The 24,913-nt window shown below is 37.1% G+C and overlaps 1 protein-coding gene across 14 annotated transcripts in view; it reads left to right on the plus strand.

The window, feature by feature from the left end:
- The window catches only part of TTLL5 (tubulin tyrosine ligase like 5), a 285,182-nt gene that overhangs the window by 77,730 nt on the left and 182,539 nt on the right, over positions 1-24,913 (plus strand). For 13 of the 14 annotated variants that reach the window (XR_010342086.1, XR_010342087.1, XR_010342088.1 and 10 more), the window contains 6 exons: positions 33-146; positions 423-514; positions 8,315-8,377; positions 13,678-13,716; positions 20,478-20,635; positions 21,919-22,225. Coding sequence is in view for 11 of the 14 variants with exons in the window: in XM_064375047.1 (XP_064231117.1) it covers positions 33-146; positions 423-514; positions 8,315-8,377; positions 13,678-13,716; positions 20,478-20,635; positions 21,919-22,225 (773 nt within the window). In the remaining 3 variants the exon portion in view is untranslated. The remainder of the gene's footprint in view (positions 1-32; positions 147-422; positions 515-8,314; positions 8,378-13,677; positions 13,717-20,477; positions 20,636-21,918; positions 22,226-24,913) is intronic. The other variant, XM_012438103.3, reaches the window with a different exon arrangement.

The raw sequence follows: 24,913 nt of genomic DNA on the forward strand, positions 1-24,913 counted from the left end.
TTTTTTTACTATTTTCATTTTCTTCTTTTTAGCGTTCCCGTCCACTTTCAGCCAGTGATGCAGAAATGAAAAACCTCGTGGGCTCAGCCCGAGAGAAAGGGCCAGGGAAGTTGGGTGGTTCTGTGCTTGGTCTGTCAATGGAGGAGGTAAAGATCATTTTAGGCTTTTGCGGGTTAAAACAGGGTTTAGCAAAAATTATGGAGTGATTCATAATATTTATGACAAACTCATGTCTTACATTGAAAAGAGAAAGATTCAAGATGGGAGAAGTGTTTTCTCAGGGAAGAACATTTTAAATGGAATTAATTTCTCCCTTCATGCTGCTTTCATATTCTTGGGTCCTAACTATCTTCCTTTGTCCTATAGCCACATGGATTCCAGTTTTCAAAACAGGTACTCATTTTATCTTATTTTTCATCTAGATCAAAGTTTTACGGAGGGTGAAGGAGGAAAACGATCGGAGAGGTGGATTTATTCGCATATTTCCTACATCTGAGACATGGGAAATATATGGGTGAGGTGACTACTTTTTTTTTTTTTTAATCTTTGCCTCAGGTCCATAGAATTAGATTAATCGTGATACACTGTCATCATTGCTCCCTACGAAGCTGCCTTTCTTATTCTGGTTTGTTTACTTGTAACATGATAAATATTACCCAACCCAAGAACTAGATTATTGACAGTAATTTAATATAACTGTGTATTATTTCCTCCCTTTTAATACCCTACTCCATCCTAACTAGCTTCCTAACCCAGGGTTAGACATGTTCCTAAACTTTGTGTTTATTATTACCTTGATTTGAAAAAAAAAATTATTTTATCTGTATGTGTGTCTAAGCAATATATTGTTTTATTGAGATCTAGTTTACATGCAGTAAAATGCATCTATTTTTAGTGTACAGTTTGAAGATGATTTTGGCAACGGTCAGCACCAGTTAGCCACTGCTACCACCTCAATCAAGATATAAAATATTTCTATCACCTTCATAGCCCAGTTTATTCCCTTTTTTCTTCAGTCCTCCACATGACCCTGGGCTTCAGACATCATGATCTGCCTTCTGTCATTACAATTTTTCTACAATTCCACATAAATGAAATCATACAGTGTATACTTTTTTGTATCTGGACTCTTTTGTTCAGCCTAGGGTTTTTAATATTTGTATGTGTTGGTTTATGAAGAATAGTTTGTGCCTCATTTTTATGTACTGTTTCATTGTTTGAATATACCAGAATTTGTTGAATATACCAGAATATACTGCTCATCTATTGTAGAACATTTGGGTTGTGTCCAGTTTTGGGCTCTTTTGAAGAAAGCCACTACGACCATTCGTGTACAATTTCCAGCACCTTTAGAATGTCTTTTTGTCATTTTTAGGCTTGCATTTTTCTGATGAGAAGCATACAGCAGTTATATTTCTTCTTCTATGCATAATGGCTTTTTTTCTCAGCCTGCTTTTAGGATTATCTCTTTACAACTGATTTCTATTTTTTTTTTTTTTTTTTTTCCTGGAGACAGGGTCTCACTTTGTTGCCCAGACTGGAGTGCAGTGGCATAATCTTGGCTCACTGTAACCTTGGCTTCCTGGGCTCAACCTCAGGCCGTCCTCCCCACTCAACCTGCCTGGTAGCTGGGACTACAGGTGCATGCCAACACGGGTGACTAATTTTTGTAGATATTGCCCATGTTGCCCAAGCTGGTCTTGAACTCCCAGGCTCAAGTGATCCATCTGCCTCAGCCTCCTAAAGTACTAAGATTATAGATGTGAGACACTGTGCCTAGCCACAACTGATTTTCAACAATTTGATTATGATGTGCCTTGGTGTCATTTTCTTCATGTTTCTTCTGCTTGGGATTCATTGAGCTTCATCTATATGCTTATAGTTTTTATCACTTTTGGAAAACTTTTGGCCTTTATTTCTTCAAATATATTTTTCTCCTTTTCTGTCTTTTTTTGGGACTGTGGTTACTTAGTTTATATTTTACCTCAAATCTGGCTGTGCTCATATTTTTTCAGACTATTTTTTCTCTCTTTACTTAATTTGGGATGTTTTTCTATTTCTCTGTGTCTCTAAGGTCATTCATCATTTTGTCTGCAGTACCTAATCCTCTGTTAATTCTACCCAGTGAAATTTTCATTTCAGATATTTTATTTTTATTTATTTATTTATTTTTGAGACGAAGTCTTGCTCTGTTGCCCAGGCTGGCGTTCAGTGAGGTGATTTCAGCTCACTGCAAGCTCTGCCTCCTGGGTTCAAGTGATTCTCCTGTCTCAGCCTCCTGAGTAGCTGGGATTACAGGTGCATGCCACCATGCCTGGCTAATTTTTGTATTTTTAGTATAGATGGGATTTCACCATGTTGGTCAGGCTGATCTTGAACTACTGATCTAATGATCTGCCCGCCTCAGCCTCCCAAAGTTCTGGGATTATAGGCATGAGCCACTGTGCCTGGCCTCAGATATTTTTTTTTTTCCATCGGTTTTTGTGTCTTCTTTTTCTCTTTTTCATTATATTCATGGTTTCCTTTACATTTTTGTTTATATGTTATAATATTTATAATAACTTTTAAAATGTCTTATTCTGTTATCTGTCATTTTAGGTTCTGTTTTTATTGACTGGTTTTCCTCATGTTTATAGGTCACATTTTTGTTTCTTCACATTTACAGTAATTTCTTTGATTGAATTCTGGACATTGCAAATCTTACATTGTTGAGTGTTTGGATTTTATCGCCTTCTTTAAACCCTTTTGAATTTTTTTTTCTTTTGGTCAGGCACTTCAGTAATTTGTAGATCAGCTTATCTTTTTCAGGCTTATTTTTAAGCATTGTTATGGTTCGTTTAGAGTAGCTTTTTCTCTAGATCCAGGTTAGCTCCTCCACTAAAGACTTTTGGGGTGTCTGTTAAATTACATCCATGTTCAATGAGATTTTTCCATTCTGACTGGCAGGAACTCAATTTGCAACCTATGTGAACTCTGGGAATTATTCACCTTACACCTTACCTTCTCCTTAATTTGTTCTTTATCCTGATAACTTACACTTTGCTTAGCCTTGTGGACTTTCGCCCTATACCTAAGCAGAGTTGTGTTCACCCAAAGATGCAAGGGGTCCCTCCAGATGATTTTTAGATATCTAGTTCTGCACAACTTCTGCTCCAGGACATTGCTCTGAAAATTCTAGCCACTCCCTAGAAATTTGATTTCTGTCATCTCTTTTTGGAGACTGTTGGGTTCTATTTGCATTTCCTCTCTTTCTGTGTAGTCTGGAAATTGCCTCTAGGCAGAAACTTGGGGCAATTGTAGGGCTTACTTCAGTATTTCCCTCTGTCAGAGATCATAGTCTTATGCTGCCAGTTGTTTAATGTCTGAAAACAGTTATTTCAAATAACTTGTATACTTTTCTAACTGTTTATGGTAGGAGAGTGTATCCAGTAACAGTTATCCTCTCATGTGTAAAAACAGAATTCTTTTGTTTAGTTTTAATTGCTTTTAAACTTTTTCTTAAAAAAAAAAGACATGTTCTGTATACTCTTGCTTTTTTCATTCGGTATTTTGTAATTAAGGTTCATGTTACATATAGTTACAGTTAATTTTTTTCAATGCTTTATTATATTTACTGTGTGTTTATGTGGCTGTGAATTTTTCTATTCTCCTGTTGTTGAGGATTTGACTTCTTTCTGGTCTTTTGCTATTAAAAACAGCTGTGGTGCAAATATTCTTGTATGTGTCTGCTGGGCATATACCTAGGAGTGGAATTACTGGGCCTTAACATATGTGAACCAGTAAATAGGGTTGGTGTCACTCAGTTCAGATCCCTTGCTGAAGTCTTCTTATAGGCTCAGTGCCTTAAAACATGTGAATGTTCAGCTTTAAAAGATAATGCTTTAGAAAAAAAGATAATGCTAAATTATTTTCCAAAGTAGCTATGTAAATTTACACTCCTTTCAGCAATGCAAAAGAGAATCTGTTGATGTCTCTTCTCCAGTTGCAGCACTGTCAGACACTTCTTAATTTTTGTCAATCTAGTGGGGGTAAAATATCTTATTTTGGTCTTCATTTGCATTTCTCTGATTGCTAGTAAGGTTGAGAATCTTTGTACTTGTTTATAGGCGACATAATTTTCTTCCTCTGGTGACTGCTTTTTGACCTAGTTGGGGTGTTCATGGTTCTAAGTACAGAGGTAGAAAACTTAGAGGAATAAAAGAAAAGATCATTTTTTAAAAATTTGCTTGTTTGTTTAGAAAACCTAGCTGTTCATTGAGAAATCATCCTTTTATCTTTCAAAATATGCTACTCATGTAGTCATACCTTATGAAGACCTAGGAATTCAACAGAAAAATATTACCTGTATACATATATATATATATAAATCTTTTGAAATATTTTTTAAAGAATTGGAATTTTTTCATTTCCTCAAAAACATATCTTTTAATTTATGAAAAGGGGACCCTCCATTTTTGAGTATTTCAAGATATAGGACCTTTCTGTAAGTATCTTTTTCTATGGAATCAATTACAAATAATGTTGAGGGTCTTTTAAGGAACTCCAACAACGATACCTTTCTTTACTAGCTTAGTTTTGAATCAGTTGAGAAATAAAATAAGGGCTAAAATAGATGGAGACCAAAATACTGGTTTATTTTTTTTTGAGACGGAGTTTCGCTCGTTACCCGTGCTGGAGTGCAATGGCGCGATCTCGGCTCACCGCAACCTCCGCCTCCTGGGTTCAGGCAATTCTCCTGCCTCAGCCTCCTGAGTAGCTGGGACTACAGGCACGCGCCACCATGCCCAGCTAATTTTTTGTATTTTTAGTAGAGACGGGGTTTCACCATGTTGACCAGGATGGCCTTGATCTCTTGACCTCGTGATCCACCCGCCTCGGCTTCCCAAAGTGCTGGGATTATAGGGGTGAGCCACTGTATTTTTTACTGATAAAGTCTAGATTGGAATTGATTATAACTGTCTGCAAGCAAATATGCTTCCTGTTAAACTTCAGAATTGGACAGACTTACATGCCTATTGTAAGCAAGGTTGGTCTGAGCCATGTATGGGGAGTGCCTGACCCTATAGGAGCAGTAGAGGATATGTATTTACTAAGGGGGGATTATCTCCCAAGAGAAAAAGGAGAGGTGCTCAGTGCACCATTTTCTGTTTATTTTTTTTCTAAATTACCAATCACATCAGTAAATTACTCTAACTCTCTTGGTGCATTCTGAGAAAAGAGACTCAATTAATATTAATTGAGCTGCTTTTACATAGAATGTGGGAGATAATGTTTACTAACAAATATGCCATTTTATTAATACATATTTATTATCAACAAATGTCTAGCACTATGCCTGGTTCTTTGGCATATAAAGTAAGTATTAGGTGGGATCCCTGTCTGTTGAGAGTTATCACTATGTTCATGGAAAATTACTTAAACATATAAGAACAGCTCATGTTTGTATAGCTTTTTGTAATTGTAATGTACTTTATATACTTCATTGTTTCATTCACATTTTAATGGCAAGGACACTAAGGCTCAGTAAAACAATGTGACTTGTCCATAACCACACAGTAAGACTTGGATCACGTATTCTGAGTCTAGATCCTACTTTTTTCCTGCTGCATCTTACAGAGCAGGAAAAAGTTTGCTCTGTAGGAACAGTATGTGACAGGTCCTCAGGCATACAGTAAAGACATGGTAGGACATGTCAGGGAAGGCTTTGTACAGCAGGGTGGACTTGACCTGCTTTTTGAAGGGTATAGTAGAGTAGACAACCCCTTATCAGCAGAGGATTATCTGCAGAGGATATCTTCCAAGAGCACCTGTGGATGCCTGAAACTGTGGATAGTACCAGCCAGTTGACGCTCAAGCAATATGTGTTTGAAGTACAATTATACATGGATTTTCTTCTGCCTCTGCCGCCCTGAGACAGCAACTAGATCTTCCTCCTCCTCATGATTTTCTTAATAACATTTTCTCTAGCTTACTTTATTCTAAGAATATAATGTATAATACATATAACATACAAAATATGTGTTAATCCAGTTTTTATGTTACTGGTAAGACTTCTGGTCAACAGTGGGCTATTAGTAATTAACTTTTTGAGGAAGCAAAAGTTATGTGCAAATTTTTGACTCTGCGGGTGGGGGGGCAGTACCCCAAACCCCCACATTGTTCACAACTATATATACTATGTTTTTTCCTATACTATGTAACCATGATAAAGTTAAATTTGTTAATTAGGCACAGTAAGATATTAACAGTAACTAATAACAAAATAGAGCAGTTAAAACAATCTTCTGTAATACAAGTTATGTGAATGTGGCCTCTCAGATGTCTTACTGTTCTGTACTTGCCCTTCCTTCTGTGATGATGTGTGATGATACAGTGAGATGAGATGAAGTGAGGTGAACGCCATAAGCATTGTGACTTAGTGTTAGGCTACTGTTGACCTTCTGTGTTCCTGAATGTGTGTAACCACCCCTTACTTGCAGTAAATGGCTTGGTGTCACTCATTTCAGATCCCTTGCTGAAGTCTTTGTTTGGGCTCAGTGCTTTCTGGTGTGACACACTGCAGTCACTTGTTCATGTCTTCCACCCCAAAATTTAATGTCTTTTCCATCTGAGTACTTACTGTGCACTGTGGCCATCACTTTTGTAGTCTGATGTGTGACAGCAGAACTAGCATCAATTTCTTTCTTCTTCACGATTTCATGCATAGAAAATTTGTTTTTATTTTAGCAACTCCAGCATATGATTTTTGTTTCCTTAAGTCAAGAACTTTTTACCTTTTCATTAAAAGGAAGCACTTTACAGTTCTCTTCAGCATATGCAGATTGCCAGCATCACTACTCTTGCCTTTGGAGGTCATTATTAAGTAAAATAAGGATTCCTTGAACACAAGCACTAAGTGGTTCATGGGCTTGGAATGTCTACAGTGCAGAGACACTGGACAAAGGGATGATCCATATTCCTGGTGGTAAAGAGCAGAATGTATGAGGTTTTATCACACTACTCAGGACAGTGCATAATTTAAAATTTATGAATTACTTATGGAATTTTTCATGTAATATTTTCAGACTTTTGTTTACTGTAAGTAACTGAAACATGAGGGAGGACCACTGTATAGATGTAGAGGAGATATGGGGAGAAGGTGTCCAGTCAGAGGAAATAGATCAATGGGAGGTGTGAGAGTGTTCCTGTAAAGGGTCCCGATCCAGACCCCAGGAGAGGGTTCTTGGATCTTGTACAAGAAAGAATTCAGGTGTTTCCATACGGTTAAGTGAAAGCAAGTTTATTAAGAAAGTAAAGGAATAAAAGAATGACTGCTCCGTAGGCAGAGCAGCCCCAAAGGCTGCCGGTTGCCCATTTTGATGGTTATTTCTTCATAGTATGCTAAAGGGGTGGATTATTCATGCCTCCCCTTTGTAGACCATATAGGATAACTTCCTGACATTGCAGGGCATTTGTAAACTGTCATGGTGCTGGTGGGAGTATAACAGTGAGAACAACCAGAGGTCCCTCTCATTGCCATCTTGGTTTTGGTGGCTTTTAGCTGGCTTCTGTACTGCAACTTGTTTTATCAGCAAGGTCTTATCACCTGTTGTGTGGACCTCCTGTCTCATTCTGTGACTTAGAATGCCTTACCATCTGGAAATGCAGCCCAGTAGGCCTCAGCCTCATTTTACCCAGCCCCTATTCAAGATGGAGTTGCTCTGGTTCAAACGGCTCTGACAAGAGGATTCTAAGGAGACTTGGCTGACTGTACTGCAGGATCTGTGTTGAGCAACTGTGTGGAGAAAGTGTGAATGAATTGATGTTACAGATGACCCAACTTTTGAAAGTTTGGAAGAGAAAGTATTTGCTTTTTGCAGTAGACTTTGAGGAGCCACTGAAAGCTCTTAATTTGAGGAATAACATGATTGAAACAGTCTCTAATCTACATTTTCAGCCCCTTTATGCATCTCCTATCCCCAGTTTCATTGGACTTGTATATAAACTTCTATTAGTTTTTCTTTTATCTTTTAGTCTTATTTCCTGAACTTAGTATATTACCTATTATTAATTGAAGAAATGCTGGTTTTTCTTTCTGTTTTCTAAATTAAGTCCTCTTTTTCCTTATTCTTTTTATTCTATTTGTTTCTATTCTAGTATCTTATAATTTAAATTGGAGAAACTGTCTTTTCCTTGGCCACTTTACAAACAGTATATTTCGTTAAAAACAGCATATAAACAACCTGTTACTTTTGTGCTTGATTCATGTTTTTATTTCTACATTTTCCTCTTGAACTAGCTTAAGAAATAACCAGATTCTTTTTTTGCCTTTCAGGTCCTACCTCGAGCATAAGACCTCCATGAACTATATGCTGGCAACACGCCTCTTCCCGGACAGGTAGAGATTTGCTAAACTTTAAATTTAGGACTCGATCACAAGATTAAAAGAAAGTACATGTAAAAGAAGGAAAGAGACCTTATTAAAGTCTTTATGTAAAATCTCTGATAGAAAATAAGTCCTTTAAAAAGCACGATTTAATGATTCACTTTTCCAGAATTTATCGTGAACTCTCAGCACTTTGTAACATTTCCAAAAACCAAAAATTAAACTATAAAGATCCTTGGGCAATTTTAACAGATGCCTTAAACTTTATTCTTTTTTAAGGAAGGCCTTTACTCAGTGCCATTATACTTTAGATACAGTTTTAATAGACACGATTATCTGTTTTTCCAGACCAGAAGAGATTAGAATTATCAGATTGGAAAAAGTGGAGGGGAGGTAATTCATAAAATTAATACACTGAGACTTATAAGAAATGACAACTGATAATCTCAATACAAGGGAAAATAGGAGGAAATGATGGAAAACAGACATTGGAATTTAAATAGCACAGCAATCAGGGTTGCTTAGTCCCACATACTTCTGTAGCCCCTGAGACATAACTGCATTGCAGTAGAGTTCATTAATTGATTATCAAAATAAGGCACCCTAGTTATTTAGAGAAACCTACATTATTTAGAGGATATGCGTACTTTTTTGAAGGATTCTTAAAATAGATACCCAGATTTTAACCATCTCTTGCAATTTCGTGATCTAGTATCAGGAAATATATGGGATTTGCAATTTCTGTCTGTAAATTTGTGGTAATTACGATTGATTAAGTGATCACATTGTGTAGCTTCTAATGAAAGAGATCTTTGGATTTACGTAGAAGACATAGAATCTCATTTCTTTATATAAAACCTGTGGGTTTTTCCTTCCCTCTATGAAAACTTTTACAAGGTTTTTTTTTTTATCTTTATAGTACAGATACTTTACCAGGATGTGTTCTGATATGTCATTTTTCATTATTTTGGTCATGCAGTGAGTGCGCCCTTTCAGTCTTTCAGTTGTGGGAAGTATTTCCCTTATCCTTTCTTTTCTCTCCTTGTGGAATTCCTGTTAGATAAATTTTGGCTGTAGCCTCCATATTTCTTTACTGTTTTTATACTTTTGGTCTCGCCTCTTAGCTTTAAATTCCTGGAGATTTCTTGGATTTTGTCTTCTAAAACTAGATTGGTCTTCAACCATGTCTATATTGTTATTTATTACCCACACAGGATACGGGTGTTTAATTTAGTTTTTTATTTTGGCAAGCATGTTTTTAATATACAAGAACTGTTTTTGGTTTTTGATTAGGTTTAGTATTTCATGGATGTAATGTCTTTTCAAATCTCTTTGACTATTTTAGATTGTTTAAAGTTCCTTTCTGTTTTTTGAATTTTTTTTCCTTTTTTATAAGTTCTGGGGTACATGTGCAGATTGTGCATTGTTACACATGCCGTGGTGGTTTGCTGCATCCAACCCCTCGTCCACTACATTAGGTATTTCTCCTAATGTTAACCCTCCCCAATCCCCCCAGCCCCTACTATCCCTTCCCTAATCCCCACCCCCGCCCCCAACAGGCCCCAGTGTGTGATGTTCCCCTGCCTGTGTCCATGTGTTCTCATTGTTGAACACCCACTTATAAGTGAGAACATGTGGTCTTTGGTTTTCTGTTCTTGTGTCAGTTTGCTGAGAATGATGATTTCCAGCTTCATCCATGTCTCTGCAAAGAACATGAAGTCATCCATTTTTATGGCTGCATAGTATTCCATGATATATATGTGCCACGTTTTGCATTATTTTAATTATTCTGGATTAGTTGTATATATTCAGCTTATTCTTTCTAGTTTTAACTTTTATATATCTGCAATTGTATGGTGATGTTTGATTGTTCAGTCTATTTAGAAGTAATGAACTGTTTGCTTAAAATAGGTAGTTTGCTTCACATGATATACAGGTCTCTTTCAGAACTGACATGAACTCTACACTTGAGGCTGGATCTTTCTATTCTTGGGTTTCCCAGGAAGGGGAAGGAGGGCAGAGTAGGCATTCTGGGGACCACTACATAAGCCAAAATTAGGAAGCATTCGCCTAGGAGTAGCAAAAAATAAACAATTTGAGATACAATAATATATATGCCTCTTTGTTAATATATTAAATAGTGAGACCTAGCAGCAGATCTAATACCTGCCATAATTTCAAAGCATGATACACTTTTTCAAATACTTGTAACAATTCTAAAGTAATATGAAAAAAACATGCTTTTTTTGTTTTGTTTTGTTTTTTTTGGTAATGAAGTCACATTAATCCACTACTGTGGGCTGGACTTGGGCTTGGTGGCTCACACCTGTAATCCCAGTACTTTGGGAGGCTGAGGTGGGTGGATCATGACCTCAGGAGATCAAGACCATCCTGACTAACATGGTGAAACCCCGTCTCTACTAAAAATACAAAAAAATTAGCTGAGCTTGGTGGCAGGCACCTGTAGTCCTAGCTACTCGGGAGGCTGAGGCAGGAGAATCCCTTGGACCTAGGAGGCTTAGGTTGCAGTGAACCGAGATTGTGCCACTGCACTCCAGCCTGGGTGACAGAGTGAGACTTCGACAAAAAAAAAAAAAAAAAAAATCCACTACTGTGGATAGTTTCCTACATTTATATGGAGGAAATGCTAAGTTTCAATTAGAGGATGTAAGTTTTTTTCTATCCAAGTTTGTATACTCCCTGCATTCTTTCTTCAGGCCCCAGTTAACAGCTCCTGCTTATGAAGCATTCTGAAAATTTTGATTAAAAAACATAATTTTCCCTGTTTAGCTAAGAAAAACCCTCATGATCTACTTACCTACCTTTTTAGCCTAATCTTCACTTTTCCACACTAATTTATGGCCATTTCTCCTTGCTCTTTTATACATCCTTATTCTTACAAACTCCCCTTCTTTTGGAATGGCCTTCAATCCATTCCTAAATTCTTCTAGCTTTGTTCTTCCTCGTCTGTCCTAGACTAGGAAGAGGTACTCCCAGCTGTTCTTTTATCCCTAAGTCTATTTGGATTCCTGGATTGTATAATTGCCTGTTTGCTAATTTGTACTTTCCAGGTTGACTCTTAAGAGTAGGTACTTTGTTATGTTCATCTTTGTCAGTATGAAGAGTCTACCACATGGTAGGCACACACACGGAAACATGCATTGAAAAAAATGAGATTGTATTTGTAGTAAGTCCTGATAATCTTCCAATAAATCTGTTCTCTCATCAGTCTGAATTAATATTTTCCTTCTTGTAAATCTAATTAATTTTGTTATTGTTAGAACTACTTTCCAACTAATTCTCTACTAATTTCTTTTAGGTTAGTTTTTGTCTACCTTCCTTATTTTCTGGACTCCTCCCCAACCTTCCCACCCTGTCCTGGCAAACAGTATCTTACATACTGTCTTACGCTATGGCAGTAGCTTTAACCCTGGTTTATGTCCCAGCCACTACACCCCACTCCACCCCCATCCAGAGTGAAGCATTTTTGCTTATTAAAAGCTGCCCAGGTCATTATAATATGAAATCATGATTGCAAATTACTGGAGAAAACCATTATCTGGGTGAAAAAACTTAAAATCATTTTGAGACTTTCTGATGATTACATGACAATATTAGGACAGTAACATGGATAGAAGACATGGGAAAGGGAAGACAAAACATTTTGGTGAAGACTTACTTTTCACTGGATTTTTCTTTATATATCATCTACATTGCATTTGTCTCTTTACAAAAAAAACTAGTGTCAAGTGTTACATGTTATGTGACTCTATATAACATTTTTGAAATGACAAAATTTTAGAATGGGGAACAGATTAATGGGGCAGGGGTTAAGATGTATGGGTGGTTATAAAAGAACAACATGGGGGAATCTTCATGGTGGTAATAATCATTGAGTATCTTTTCTGTGGTAGGTATATGAACCTACACAGGCAATAAAAGTGTACTGAATTCAACACACATATACATAAATGAGTACAAGTAGAACTGGGGACTTTTTTTTTTTTTTTTTTTTTTTTTTTGAGACAATGTCTCACTCTGTTGCCCAGGCTGGAGTGCAGTGGCACGATCTTGGCTGACTGGGTTCGAGCGTTTCTCCTGCCTCAGCCTTCTGAGCAGCTGGGATTACGGGCTCATGCCACCACGCGCAGCTAATTTTTCTATTTTTTAGTAGAGGCAGGGTTTCACCATGTTGGCCAGGCTGGTCTTGAACTCTTGGCCTCAAGTAATCCACACACCTTGGCCTCCTAAAGTGCTGGGATTACAGGCGTGAGCCACTGCTAGAAATTTTTTAAGAGTGTTAAATGAAAGGAAATCAAATGAGAGAGTTTCAAAAGAAAAACAAAAGCCTATTTTAACATGGACAGCACCTGATTTCTGTGGTGAGAGCCTAGCCCTAGTTTAGAGAAAATGGAGAGCATCTTTTTTTAATAGAGTTTTTGTTTGTTTGTTTGTTTGTTTGTTTGTTTGTTTGTTTTGAGATGGAGTCTCACTCTGTCACCCAGGCTGGAGTGCGTGGTATGATCTTGGCTCAGTGTGCTGTCTGCCTCCCGGGTTCAAGCAATTATTCTGCCTCAACCTCCTGAGTAGCTGGGACTACAGGCGCACACCGCCTTGCCTGACTACTTTTTGTATTTTTAGTAGAGATGGAGTTTCACCGTGTTCCCCTGGCTGGTCTCGAACTCCTGAACTCAGGCAATCTGCCTGGCTCGGTCTCCCTAATCCTTGGCTAGAATTACAGGCTGAGCCACCACACCTGGCCTTTTAGTAGAGATTTTTTTAAGTTGTGGAAAATCTGTTTCTGATGAGCATCCCTTTTGAACCCCATGAGAATTGAGCTTGGTTTCTTTTCCTAAAATAGTTCAATGAAAGTAGAAAGAGCACTGCAGTTTGAGACCTAAGCCCTGAGCTCAGATGTAAACTCTTTAAGCTCTGGCTATGGCAGGCCAAAAAATTACGTTATCCTGCTCCTTCATATAAATGGAGCTAATAACAACCTTCTTTACATAGTTATTGCTAGGAATAAGCAGTTTGCTTCGTAAATAGATAAATAACTATAAATAATTGTTATAACTTTTCTCCATAATTTGTCCTTTCTCTTTTGTTTTTTGTTGATTGTCCCTCCAGCTCACAGTATTCTTCTTGGAGAATGTTCTTAATATATCTGTGTGCTTTCCCCAAAGATGTCCTCCTTGGCCTAATTTCATGTTGAATTTCTGTATTAAAAATTTCAGGAGTGTATGTGTGTGTCAACTCAGGAGAGATTATCTGAATAGCATTCTCTAACCCAGTTGTCCTTTCTGCTTCTGTAGGGGAAACCCAAGAAGAAGCTTATTGACAGGAAGAACACGGTAATTGACTTTTAAAAGTTGAGAAATTCTTCCCATGTGCAAAATATGTGACCATGCACAGACTAAGCATAATACTTTATATAACCATTTTTAATTTGGTTCAGCTCGAATAGTAACATTTTTTCTATTGAAAAGGTATTTTGTTGCCACTTTTTACAAACTTAAGTTTGAGATTTACTTTGTTATAACTACAGGTATACTATTTTAACTGATAATGGTATTCTCATTTAGCTGTGTGTAAAATAGTATTAATGAGATTTTGAAACTAATGTCATGTTAGATTCAAGTAAGAGTTGGTGTTTTGGCTTTGACATACCTGAGGCACACACTCTGTGCCTCATGGGACAGAGCAGAACCTGTTTCTAGTTTGCCACAGAACTGAAAGCATACAAAACGCCTGTGATCTTTCATTTAGGCAGAGAGCCCTTTAAAGCATAACTCTAATTTTTCTTTAAAGAAGGAATACAGTATGATTGCCATTTAGTTAAGGGAAAACTGAGATAAATCAAGTTTGTAGCTTGTTTCCAAATAGAAAGTCACACTTGGTATATATGTTTTCTCCAGTTTTGAGTCAAGAAATATGCCTCCTGTAACCTATTGCTACTAATTTGGAAATTGAGAAAAAAGAAAAAATCTTAAACATGAAGAATATATGAAGCTTACTGAGTTCTGTTCTTTCTTCTTTTTTTTTTGAGATGGAGTCTTGATCTGTCACCCAGGCTAGAGTGCAGTGGCGTGATCTTAGCTCACTGCCACCTCTGCCTCCCAGGTTCAGGTGATTCTCTTGCCTCAGCCTCTGGCGTAGCTGGGACTACAGGCACCTGCCACCACACCCAGCTAATTCTTAATTTTTAGTAAAGGCGGGGTTTCACCATGTTGACCAGGCTAGTCTCGAACTCCTGACCTTGTGATCTGCCTGCCTCGGCCTCCCAAAGTGCTGGGATTACAGGTGTGAGCCACTGCGCCCAGCCTCTTTCTTCATTTTGTGGCACTCATTTTATATTGCCGTCAATGGGGATTTGGGGCTGTGTAGAGGTGTAAGCAAATGAAAGCTGGCATATGATAGACCATGTGCTGGAGCATGAAACAAGTTCTAATATATTTAAAAAGATTAAAATGATACAGAGTATTCTTTGGCCACAAGAGAATTGAATATCAGTAATAATAGAAAATCTTCAAATATTTAGGAATTAAACTACATTTCTAAGTAATCCATGGGTCAAAGAAGAAGTCATGAGGAAAAATTTGGACTGAGTAATAGTAAAAATATGTCAAGATGTGTGTGCTACAGCAATAGTAGTGCTTTGGGGGAAATTATAAGTTTAAATGCTTACCTTAGAAAACTGAGGACTGATCTAAATGTTCGTTTTACGAAATCGAAAAAAGCAGAGTAACTTCAAAGTAAGTAGAAGAAAGGAAAAGCAGAAATCAAATAAAAGACAAACAATAAATAATATTAACAAAATCCAAAGTGTGTTCATTGATAAGGTAGCATGATTGATGAACCCTTAGGTAGACTGATCTAGAATAAAGAGAAAGGACACTAATTACTAATATCATCAGATAGAAAAGAAAGGATATCATTATAGATTCTACAGACATAAAATGGATACTAAGGTGGGGAAAAAAGATATTAGGGGAATATTATTAGCAACTTTATTCCATTACTTTGACAACTTAGATGAAATGACAATTCTTTGTGGTGGGGAAAATATGGAGGGGAACACCCAAAGTGACACCAGCTGAAGTAGAAATTTTGAAAAGCCCTATATTTGTGGAGAAAATTGAATTTGTAATGAAAATCTTCTATAGAGAAAACTCAGCTCACCGATTTTACTACTGAATTCTGTCAAGCATTTGAGGAAGAATAACACCAATCTTACACAGATTCTTTTAAGAATATAGGAAGGGACACTTCCCAGTTCATCTTATGATGCCAATATGACTGTGATTCCAAAACCTGACAAAGGCATTAAAATAGAAGAAGAAAAAGAGAAACTAATATCCTTCATGAAGGATAGACATAAAATTTCTTAACATTAGCAAATTAATCTGCCAGTATATAAAAAGGATAATACATATGACTGAGATTTTCCCCAGTATTTCAAGATTGGCTTAACATTTGAAAATTAGTCAATGAAATTCACCATATTAATTACAGGGGAAAACCTAGATGTTTTAAGAACATCTTTATTGCATTAGATATCCCAAAAGAGCAACTGATGAAATTCAGCACATACTTAATGAGAAAAACTCTCAGCAAATCAGTAATAGAAGGGAACTTCTTCAACTTGATAAAGGCCTTATATGAAAAACCTATTGCTATAATCATATTCAGTAAAATATTAAAGGCTTTTCCCCTATGATTTGTAATAGGTCAAGATGTCCACTCACACCACTTTTATTCACATTGTACATTAGTATAATAAAGAAAGGCAGGGAAAAAAGAAATGCACACAGATTGGAAAGGAGGCAGTAAAATGTCTGTATTTGGATGACATGATCAGGTTGGTAGAAAATCCTAAGTCATCTATAACTACAAGAACATAGAAGTGTACTTAGCAAGTTTTAGGATACAAGATAAACATACTAAGATCTATTGTATAGTAATATACTAGTAGTAAATAATTGGAAAATGAAATTTTAAATTATGTTTACAATGGCATTTAAAAATATAAAATACTTAGGAATAAATTTAACAAAACATGTTCAATACCTACACTGTAAAAGCTATTAAATATTACTAAAAGAGATTAAAGAAGACCTAAATTAATGGGGAGATATGCCTCACTTGTGGATTAGAAGACTTAATATAGTTAAAATAGCCATTTTACTCAATGTAAAGATCCAGTGTAATCTCAATCATTATTCTGGTGGATTTTTTTTAAAAGAAATGGACCAACATTTAAAAATTTATATTCAAATGCAAAGGACTTAGAATATCTAAAGTAATCTTGAAAAAGACTTAAAGTACTTGACCTAAATGCTGTAATTCTGTAATATTCAAGATCTTAGCAAATTTATCACATTGAAACAGAATAGAGAGCCCAGAAATAGACCCACATTTATATGGTCAAAGTAATCCAATGGTGAAAGGAAATTATTTTTTTAAAATGGGGATGGAACAACTGAATATTGTATTTTTTAAAATGAACCCCAACCCCTGTTTCCCATAGAAATTAGAGATGATTCATAGATATAAAAACTGTTGCTATAAAACTTATTGAAGAAAACATAGTATCTTTGTGACTTTGGGCTTGGCAATGTTTTTAGACATGACACAGAAAGCAATAAAAAACAATGTTAAAATTTCTCAAGATTAAAATCTTTATTATAAAATACTGTTAGGAAAATGATTTGGCAATCAACTGACTGAGTGGAAATATGCATCAAACATAATCTGTCAAAGGATTCATGTCTAGGAACCGTAAAGAACTTCTACAACTCAATAATAAAAAAGACCATTAACCCAGTTACAAAAGGGTAAAATATTTGAACAGACACTTCAAAAGGAAGATGTATGAGTAGCCAATATGCTCATGAAAATGTGCTTAACAACATTAGTTATCAGGGAATTACAAATTAAAACCATGTTATACCACTGAACATCTAGCAGAATGGCTAATATTAGATTGACAATACTAAATGTCAGTAAGGATGTGAAACTAACAGAGCTGTGATAAATTGTCATTGACAGCATAAACTGGTACAAGCATTTTAGGAAGAGGCTGGCATTTTATTAGAAATACACAAATTTCACTTTGAGATCTACACAGGAGAAATAAAAAACATAATCACAAAACGACTTGTACAAATATATTCATAGCAGCTTTATCCCTAATACCCCAAAACAGGAAACAACCTAGGTGTCCAACAAGAGAGCAGATAGCTGTGGATCATTCAGACAGTGACCTACTGCTCAGAAACAAAATGGGATGAATACTGGTACACACATGAGTGAATCTCAAAAACATGCTGAATGAAAGACGCCTTACACAAAACAGTTCATACTGTATGGTTCCATTTTTATGAAATTCTATAACAGGCAAATCTAATACACGGTGAAAAAATTCAGAACAGTGATTGCCTTTAGGGGGTTAGGGAAGATTGAGAAGAGGCATGAGAACTTCTGAGGTGATAGTAATGTTAAGAGTTTGGGTTATATAGCTCTAGGCATTTGTCAGAACTCATTAAGTGTATATTTAATATTTGGCTATTTCACTGTACGTAACTTTTAGCTTACCAAACACAGTTCTATAAAACAAATATTGAATTCTAGATAGTAATGATATGCATGTTGAAATGTTTAGGACCTAAATGCACTGATGTCTCTAACTTTGAATTGCTTTGAAAATTAGATTGATGGATGGATGGATAGAGGAATGTATGATTGCATATATACGTGACGAAACAAAATATAATACATGTTAATTGTAGAAACTAGGTGGGAATAGGTATATGGTTGTCCACTGTACAATTCTTTAAACTTTGTTTAAATATTGTCAAAATAAAATGTTGGAAAAAGTAAAATGGAATAGATGTAGCTAAAAGATACTCAACTTATTTTTAGGAAATTCAATTGTTTATTAATTAACCAATATTTATGGCAAGTCAGCTGTGTGCTGGGCAGTCTCATAAGCATCTAGGATACCGTGATACAAGACAAACATGGTCCTTGCCCTCATAGAACTATTAGTCTTGCTTATCAGATTCACACTTTACCCAGCATTCCCTATCCTCCGTCCCTTGTACTAGTTAGGATTTATCTGTTTATCCAGAGTCTCTTAGTTCATGGTTGTGATTTTAAAATATCTTTAGAGAAGGAGATTTGTAGTAGCTTCTCCATGTCTCTGAGCTTTTAGCATTCATGTTTTCAAAAGTTTATTTTTCGAGTTTTTGTTGATAAAAAGAAATCTTTTTTCCCTAAAGAATGGAGTTCTTGAAAATGTAGATAGTATCATGTAGACAATATAAATTCTTGTTTATGTAATGAACAGTGGCTCATGAATGTAAACACTGAGCTTTAATTTATTAGGGTGTCAAATTAACTTCCACTCATTAAATTAGGACGACCTCAAACCTTACACTGTCTCCAATCACATTAGGTTTTTAAGAGACATGTCTTTGGAGAGAGTATTGTTTGTGCGTTTGAGATAAAGATGTCGGTGTTAAAATATGCCCATATTTGTTCATACAGTTACCAAATTTGACCAGGTTAAAAAATAATAATAAATAAATAAATTTGACCAAGTTAGCCAGACCTTATTAAATAAATGGTTTAAATGATTTTATTTTTCTATCAGATTTGTTTTATTTTCTTTATTATTGAATTGGCTAAAAATTTATTTTTATAGCACTTGTGTGCGCTCTCTCTCTCTCTCTCTCTCTGTGTGTGTGTGTGTGTGTGTGTGTGTGTGTGTTTACTTACTTTTTGGGACTCTGATAAAATACATTTGAACTTTTTTTGAGGTTCATTGATTTGCTTCCCATTTCTGCTCTCAGTGCCAGGACCTTCCTGTTTTTGGCTCTATGTCTTGCTCTGGAGAGAAGGCCTCCAAAAGGCTTACTATCCATTCCATCCACCCAGAAATCCCTATCAAAAAGGTCCTAAATAGACCAAATGACACAGCCTTTTCATTATACTCAGAGAATGAAAACTCCCAGAGGAGTTAGGATGATTCCTTAATGTCAAAAGGAACACACTTTGAGTTCTGAGAGTTCAGAGCCAACCAGTTAGATTTTGTGTTTGAGTGTAAAGAGTTGGCTACTTGCTTTCACACACTGATACAGATACTGCTTTTCTGACCTGGTGACCCAGAGCCCTCTCTTTCTCTGGTGGCTTGGTTATGGCTTCCTGTCCTGAATTCCACTCAGTCCTTGTCTGGACTGGACCTCATATCAGTCACTCCCCAATTTGTGATTTGCCTTACTTTAATGCCTAATGTAGCTGCTGCCAGCCCCATTTCCACATCCCATTTCTCATTCTTGACCTGATGTATTTGGCCTTGTCCTACCTCTGCTGCCTTCCCTTGTCTGTTTCTCTGACTCTAATTCTTGACCTGTACTTAACACCAGTGAAGTCCCTGCCACCTCACTCCAACTTCCCCTTTAGCTAATTAGGATCTTAAAGAGGGTAGGTGCCTTGGCATTTCCTCATGTTGGGACGCTTGAGACTTGGTGAGCCCCTAGGGCTTGGTAACTTTTCACTACGACACTTCTGTGAGTCTCCGTCAACTTGGTGCTGCCTCACATATTCACAGATCATCAGCCTTTCTTCTCCTCATCTCAACCTCTGCTAAATCTATATTGTTTAGATTTTATATGCATTTAAAAGAATATTTATAAAATGCTGAGTAAGTTATAATAGATAGAAATAAAGCAGACATCATTTGCCACCACTCAACTTAAGAATTAAGATGTTGTCATTTTTAAGTTATAAAGTATTTTAAGATATAAGGTGTTGGGTGGCACTTTATAATCCCTGCAGTAAACTAATAATCAGTATTACTGAATTCTCAAAGGTCTTAAACATTGTCTTTAGCTACTTTTTTTTTTTTTTCAGAACATTTAATACATTCAAATGAGTCACTAGTGAGGTTTTAATGTAGATTCTAGTGTTCTTCTTTATCTGTCAGACTTTTAGAATTCACTTGAGTTACCATGTCCAGTGTGTCAGCATCATGGAATTCTGGCAAGCTTAGCCTTGGAGTGAAGGAGAGAACTTTCTGAAGGCCATAGCTACCATGTTGCTTTTCCCCTAGAATGACTGCTGACGGAACACCAGAATTGAAGATAGATGGCATGAATTCAAAGGCCAAGCTGCATGCCACACTTTATGAGAGGAAGCTCCTGTCTCTGGAGGTGCGAAAACATAGACGACGGAGTAGCAGATTGAGGGCAATGAGGCCAAAATACCCAGGTACCTGCTGGTGAGCTTTCACCAAACTCCCTTATCTGGATCCTGCCAGACTGAGTTAACCAGCTGCTTACTCAATATTTCATGAGTCAGAATCTTCCTGGTCACATACACTTTTTTTTTTTTTTTTGTATAGTTGTTTTTCTCTGAAATTTGATTTCAACAAGTTCCTAAGTTTTTAAACCTTCCACTCCATAATATTTGTATTGAAGACTCTCTGGGGCACATACATTTTGGCCTTTGCTCTTATGTCAGCATCGTGCAAATACCTGATTCTTTAGAAATAATATTAGCCTGAGTTTAATGGAATCCTGAGCATTACTGTTCAGGTTTTTTGTAATTAGGTAAGTTCAGTTCATTCTTTAACATTGCTGAATGGCATAAGTATTTTAGACAAACTGGAATTTCTTTCTCTCCCAGCTTCTACAATGTTGTAGGTCTATATGTAATTGACTGATATACTGATTTCCTTTTTACCTCTCCTTCCCTCCTTTGTTGAACATCTGTATCAGGCAGCATGTTAGTCACTGAGGTTTCACTGGTAAATAAAAAAGATAGTCTCTGTCCTCATAGAACTTACAAGGCAGTAGAGAAGGATAATGACTAAACATAAGATAGAAAGATATTCCCCTGTTCTTTATACCTCCATGAAGGGTGCTTTTAAAAAATCTCTAACACACTGTAGAAAAGACTAACCCAAGGGTTTTTTGTGTTTTGATTTTTTTTTTTTTGCCTTAAGTTGTGAGAGAGCCATGATGAGAGTATGATGAAAAATATCAAATTTAATGAAGATCATTAATAGGTTTTAGAATATGTAAGATTAGACCAGACATGGTGGTTCATGCCTGTAACCCCAGCACTTTAGGAGGCTAAGGTGGGCGGATTACTTGAGCCCAGGAGTTTGAGACCAGCCTAGGAAATATCGCAAAATCCTGTCTCTACAAAAAATACAAAAATTAGCTGGGTATATAGCATGTGCCTACAGTCCCAGCTACTTGGAAGGCTAAGTTGGGAGGATTACTTGAGCCCAGGAAGTTGAGCTATAGTGAGCTGGGATCCTGCCACTGCACTCCAGCCTGGGCAACAGAGTGAGACCCTGTCTCAAAAAATGATAATAAATAAAAGAATGTAAAAGAATAGAGAGTGACATGTGGTTGCTATTAATTCTGTGCCTTGTTTGTGGTTTGGTTTAGAAATGAGTTTTTACAAAAAGAGAAAAGGAAGGTATTGGGAGAGAGGAAAATTTAATCCTTTTTTCAGCAACATTAGTGATTCTTCGCATTTAGTGATTACCCAACCAGCTGAAATGAATATTAAAACTGAGACAGAGAGTGAAGAGGAGGAAGAAGTCGCATTGGACAATGAAGATGAAGAACAAGAAGCTTCCCAGGAGGAGTCTGCAGGGTCTCTTAGCGAAAATCAAGTCAAATATACAACCTCATTGACAGCTGTGGTAGAAAATACACCCAAAGAAAATTCTATGAAAGTTCCTGAATGGAATAATAAAGGTGAACAGTGCTGCAAAATTGAGTCTCAGGAGCCAGAGCCTAAATTTAACCTGATGCGGATTCTTCAAGATAATGGTAATCTTAGGTATGTATGTTTTATAATTATATTAGTAAAACTGATAACAGCTAACATGTACTGTGTACTGGGTACTATTTTAGTGGCTTTACTGTCATTTTTCATTTAATATATACAGGAGTCCTGTGAAATAATGACTATGATTAAACACTGCTATTGTTAAGAAAACTGAGCCTTAGAGAGGTTAGGTAACTTGTCCAAGGTAGAGCTATGATACAAACCTGGGTCTCATTGGTTGGGCATTTGTGTCAGTCACTGAGTATAAGGTAACTGAGACAAGGAGCTGAAGCAGCTCATGGTTTAGTATCAGAGAGAGAATGCTTAGGCCATGGTCCCAGTACAAACACGTGGTTTTAGGACACAGAAAAAGAGTGATTGGTCTGGCTTGGGAGGGCTAGAAAACCATTATGGAGAAGGGAAAATTTGAATCAGGCCTTGACTGGTAAGTAGGGTTTCAGGAGGTTTGGGAGGTGATGGTTAAGTGTGGGAGTGCTAGGTAGAGGCAGTGAAGACGTAGAGGTATGATAGTACAGCCATTTATTCAGTCACTCAGTGAGTTTTTATTGAGCACCTGTACTATGCCAGGAATTGTGCTAGGCCATATCCCATTACTATGGGGACCAAGACAGGCCTGGAGCTTACAGTCTAGTGGGGAAGACTGACAGTAAACAAAGAAACAAGGTCATTCCAGGCCATGAGAAATGCTGTCAGTTAGATAGTGTAATGTTAGAATGTAATTGGGCAGAGAATTTAAACTTAGATTGCAATGATTTGGCATGAAGAGGTAACCTTTGAGGTGAGTACTGAATGATGAGTAGTCAGTCGTGTGAGTATTAGGAGGCAGAATACTCCCAGCAGAACAGCAAGTACAAAGCCCCAGACGTTGTAATGAGCTTGGTGTGTTTACAAAATACAGACTAGCAGAACTACATGGGGAGAAGAACATGGTAAGAAATGAGACTAAAATATTGGATGTTGTTAGATTGTAAAGAGTCTGGGCTTTATTTTCCAGGTTACTTTTAAGCAGATAAATGATACTATGAGATCTTGTTTTAGAATGCAAATTGTGCTTGTGTTGTGGGATAGTGTAACTGAAGGCGGCGGGGTGAGTTAGGGACTGTTATAATTGTTCAGAGCCAGGAAGGTGAAGGCCTTGATCAGAGTAATGGCTTTAGGAATAGAGAATGGGATGGACTTAGTGAAATTTGCAGAGTAAAATTGATGAGACTGTTTTTCACATTTGCAAACTTGGTGGTGCCTTTGGTCAGTATAAGGAATGTAGGAGTTGGTTTCATGATCAAAAATAATGTGTTTCATTTAAGACGTAGTGAGGAAGAAGTGCTCTGGCTGAACTCCAGTAGACAAGTGAAAATACAGCTTTGTTGGTCAAGGTTGAACAGGATTGTATAGTTGATAGGTAAGGTCTTCAGAATGGATAAGATTGTTCAAATTTATTTGGTTCAGCAAGGATAAAAAAGAAATTGAGTCCTGGGGAATACCACTATTCAATGGGTAAGTCAGTAAAAAGTTCAAGAAGTGGCAGTTAGAGCAGTAGGCATAAAATCGGGAAGGAGTAGTATGGAAAAAGCTGCAGAATGAGCATTCGGGTCTATAGAGCCTCAAACAGCCCAAGTTAGGATGAATGATGAACAGAGACTTCTGGATTTGTGACCTAGGGCCAACTGAGTAGGTGGAAGAGCAGTTGTGAGCTGAGAAAATAAGAAAGCAAGTGTGAACTAACTTTCTAAGGGTTTGGCAGTGAAAGGAAGATGAGAATGCATCAGGGAGACAGCCAACTAAAAGAAAGGGATTTTTTTTTTCTTTTGAGGTGGGGTTCTGGAGCTTAGTTATAGACTGAGGGGAAAGATTAGATAATAAGAGGATTAGAATTGCAGAAATGGATATATTCGTAGAGAAGCATTCTAAAGGAAGGTGGGCAAAGGCCAGAGGAGGGATATCTCTTCCTATAAGTTGGAAAGAAAGTACAGTGGGTTGAATGCAGTTGGTAGAAGCTTAAGAGCGAGGAAGTTTAGGCGTTTATGCATGATAGCCTTTATATTCTAAATTAGAGGCCAATTCTTATACTGAAAGTCTGGAGGGTGACATTGAGGTACCAGGGGATAGAGTTAAGTTTGGAACAGTGTCATGGAGAGTAAGAATAGTTCTGACCAGTCGCGGTGGCTCACGCCTGTAATCTCAGCAGTTTGGGAGGTCGAGGCGGGCGGATCACTAGGTTGGGAGATTGAGACCAGCCTGGCTAACACGGTGAAACTGTGTCTCTACTAAAAACACAAAAAATTAGCCGAGCATGGTGGCACGTGCCTGTAGTCCCAGCTATTTGGGAGGCTGAGGCAGGAAAATTGCTTGAACCCGGGATGTGAAGGTTGCAATGAGCTGAGATTGCGCCATTGCACTCCAGCCTGGGCAACAGAGCGAGACTCCATCTCAACAACAACAACAACAACAACAACAACAACACAACAATAGGTCTGTCAGTGAAGAATACACCAAACTGAGTCAGAAAACCTGGGTTCTGGCTTTTTCAGTGCTACCAACTGACTATGTAGTCATAGGCAAGTCAAAGAGCTTCTTTAGGCCTCAGTTTCCTTTTTCTGTCAATCCAAGGTACAGAGTTAGACAAGTGTTTTTTCAAACTGCTTCCTAGAGGGAAAAAAGATTTCACTGAATTGAAAATAG

The sequence above is a fragment of the Aotus nancymaae genome, unplaced genomic scaffold (genome assembly GCF_030222135.1).
Source record: "Aotus nancymaae isolate 86718 unplaced genomic scaffold, 86718_ANA_hifiasm-v0.15.2.pri h1tg000011l, whole genome shotgun sequence".
NCBI classification, from domain to species: domain Eukaryota; kingdom Metazoa; phylum Chordata; class Mammalia; order Primates; family Aotidae; genus Aotus; species Aotus nancymaae.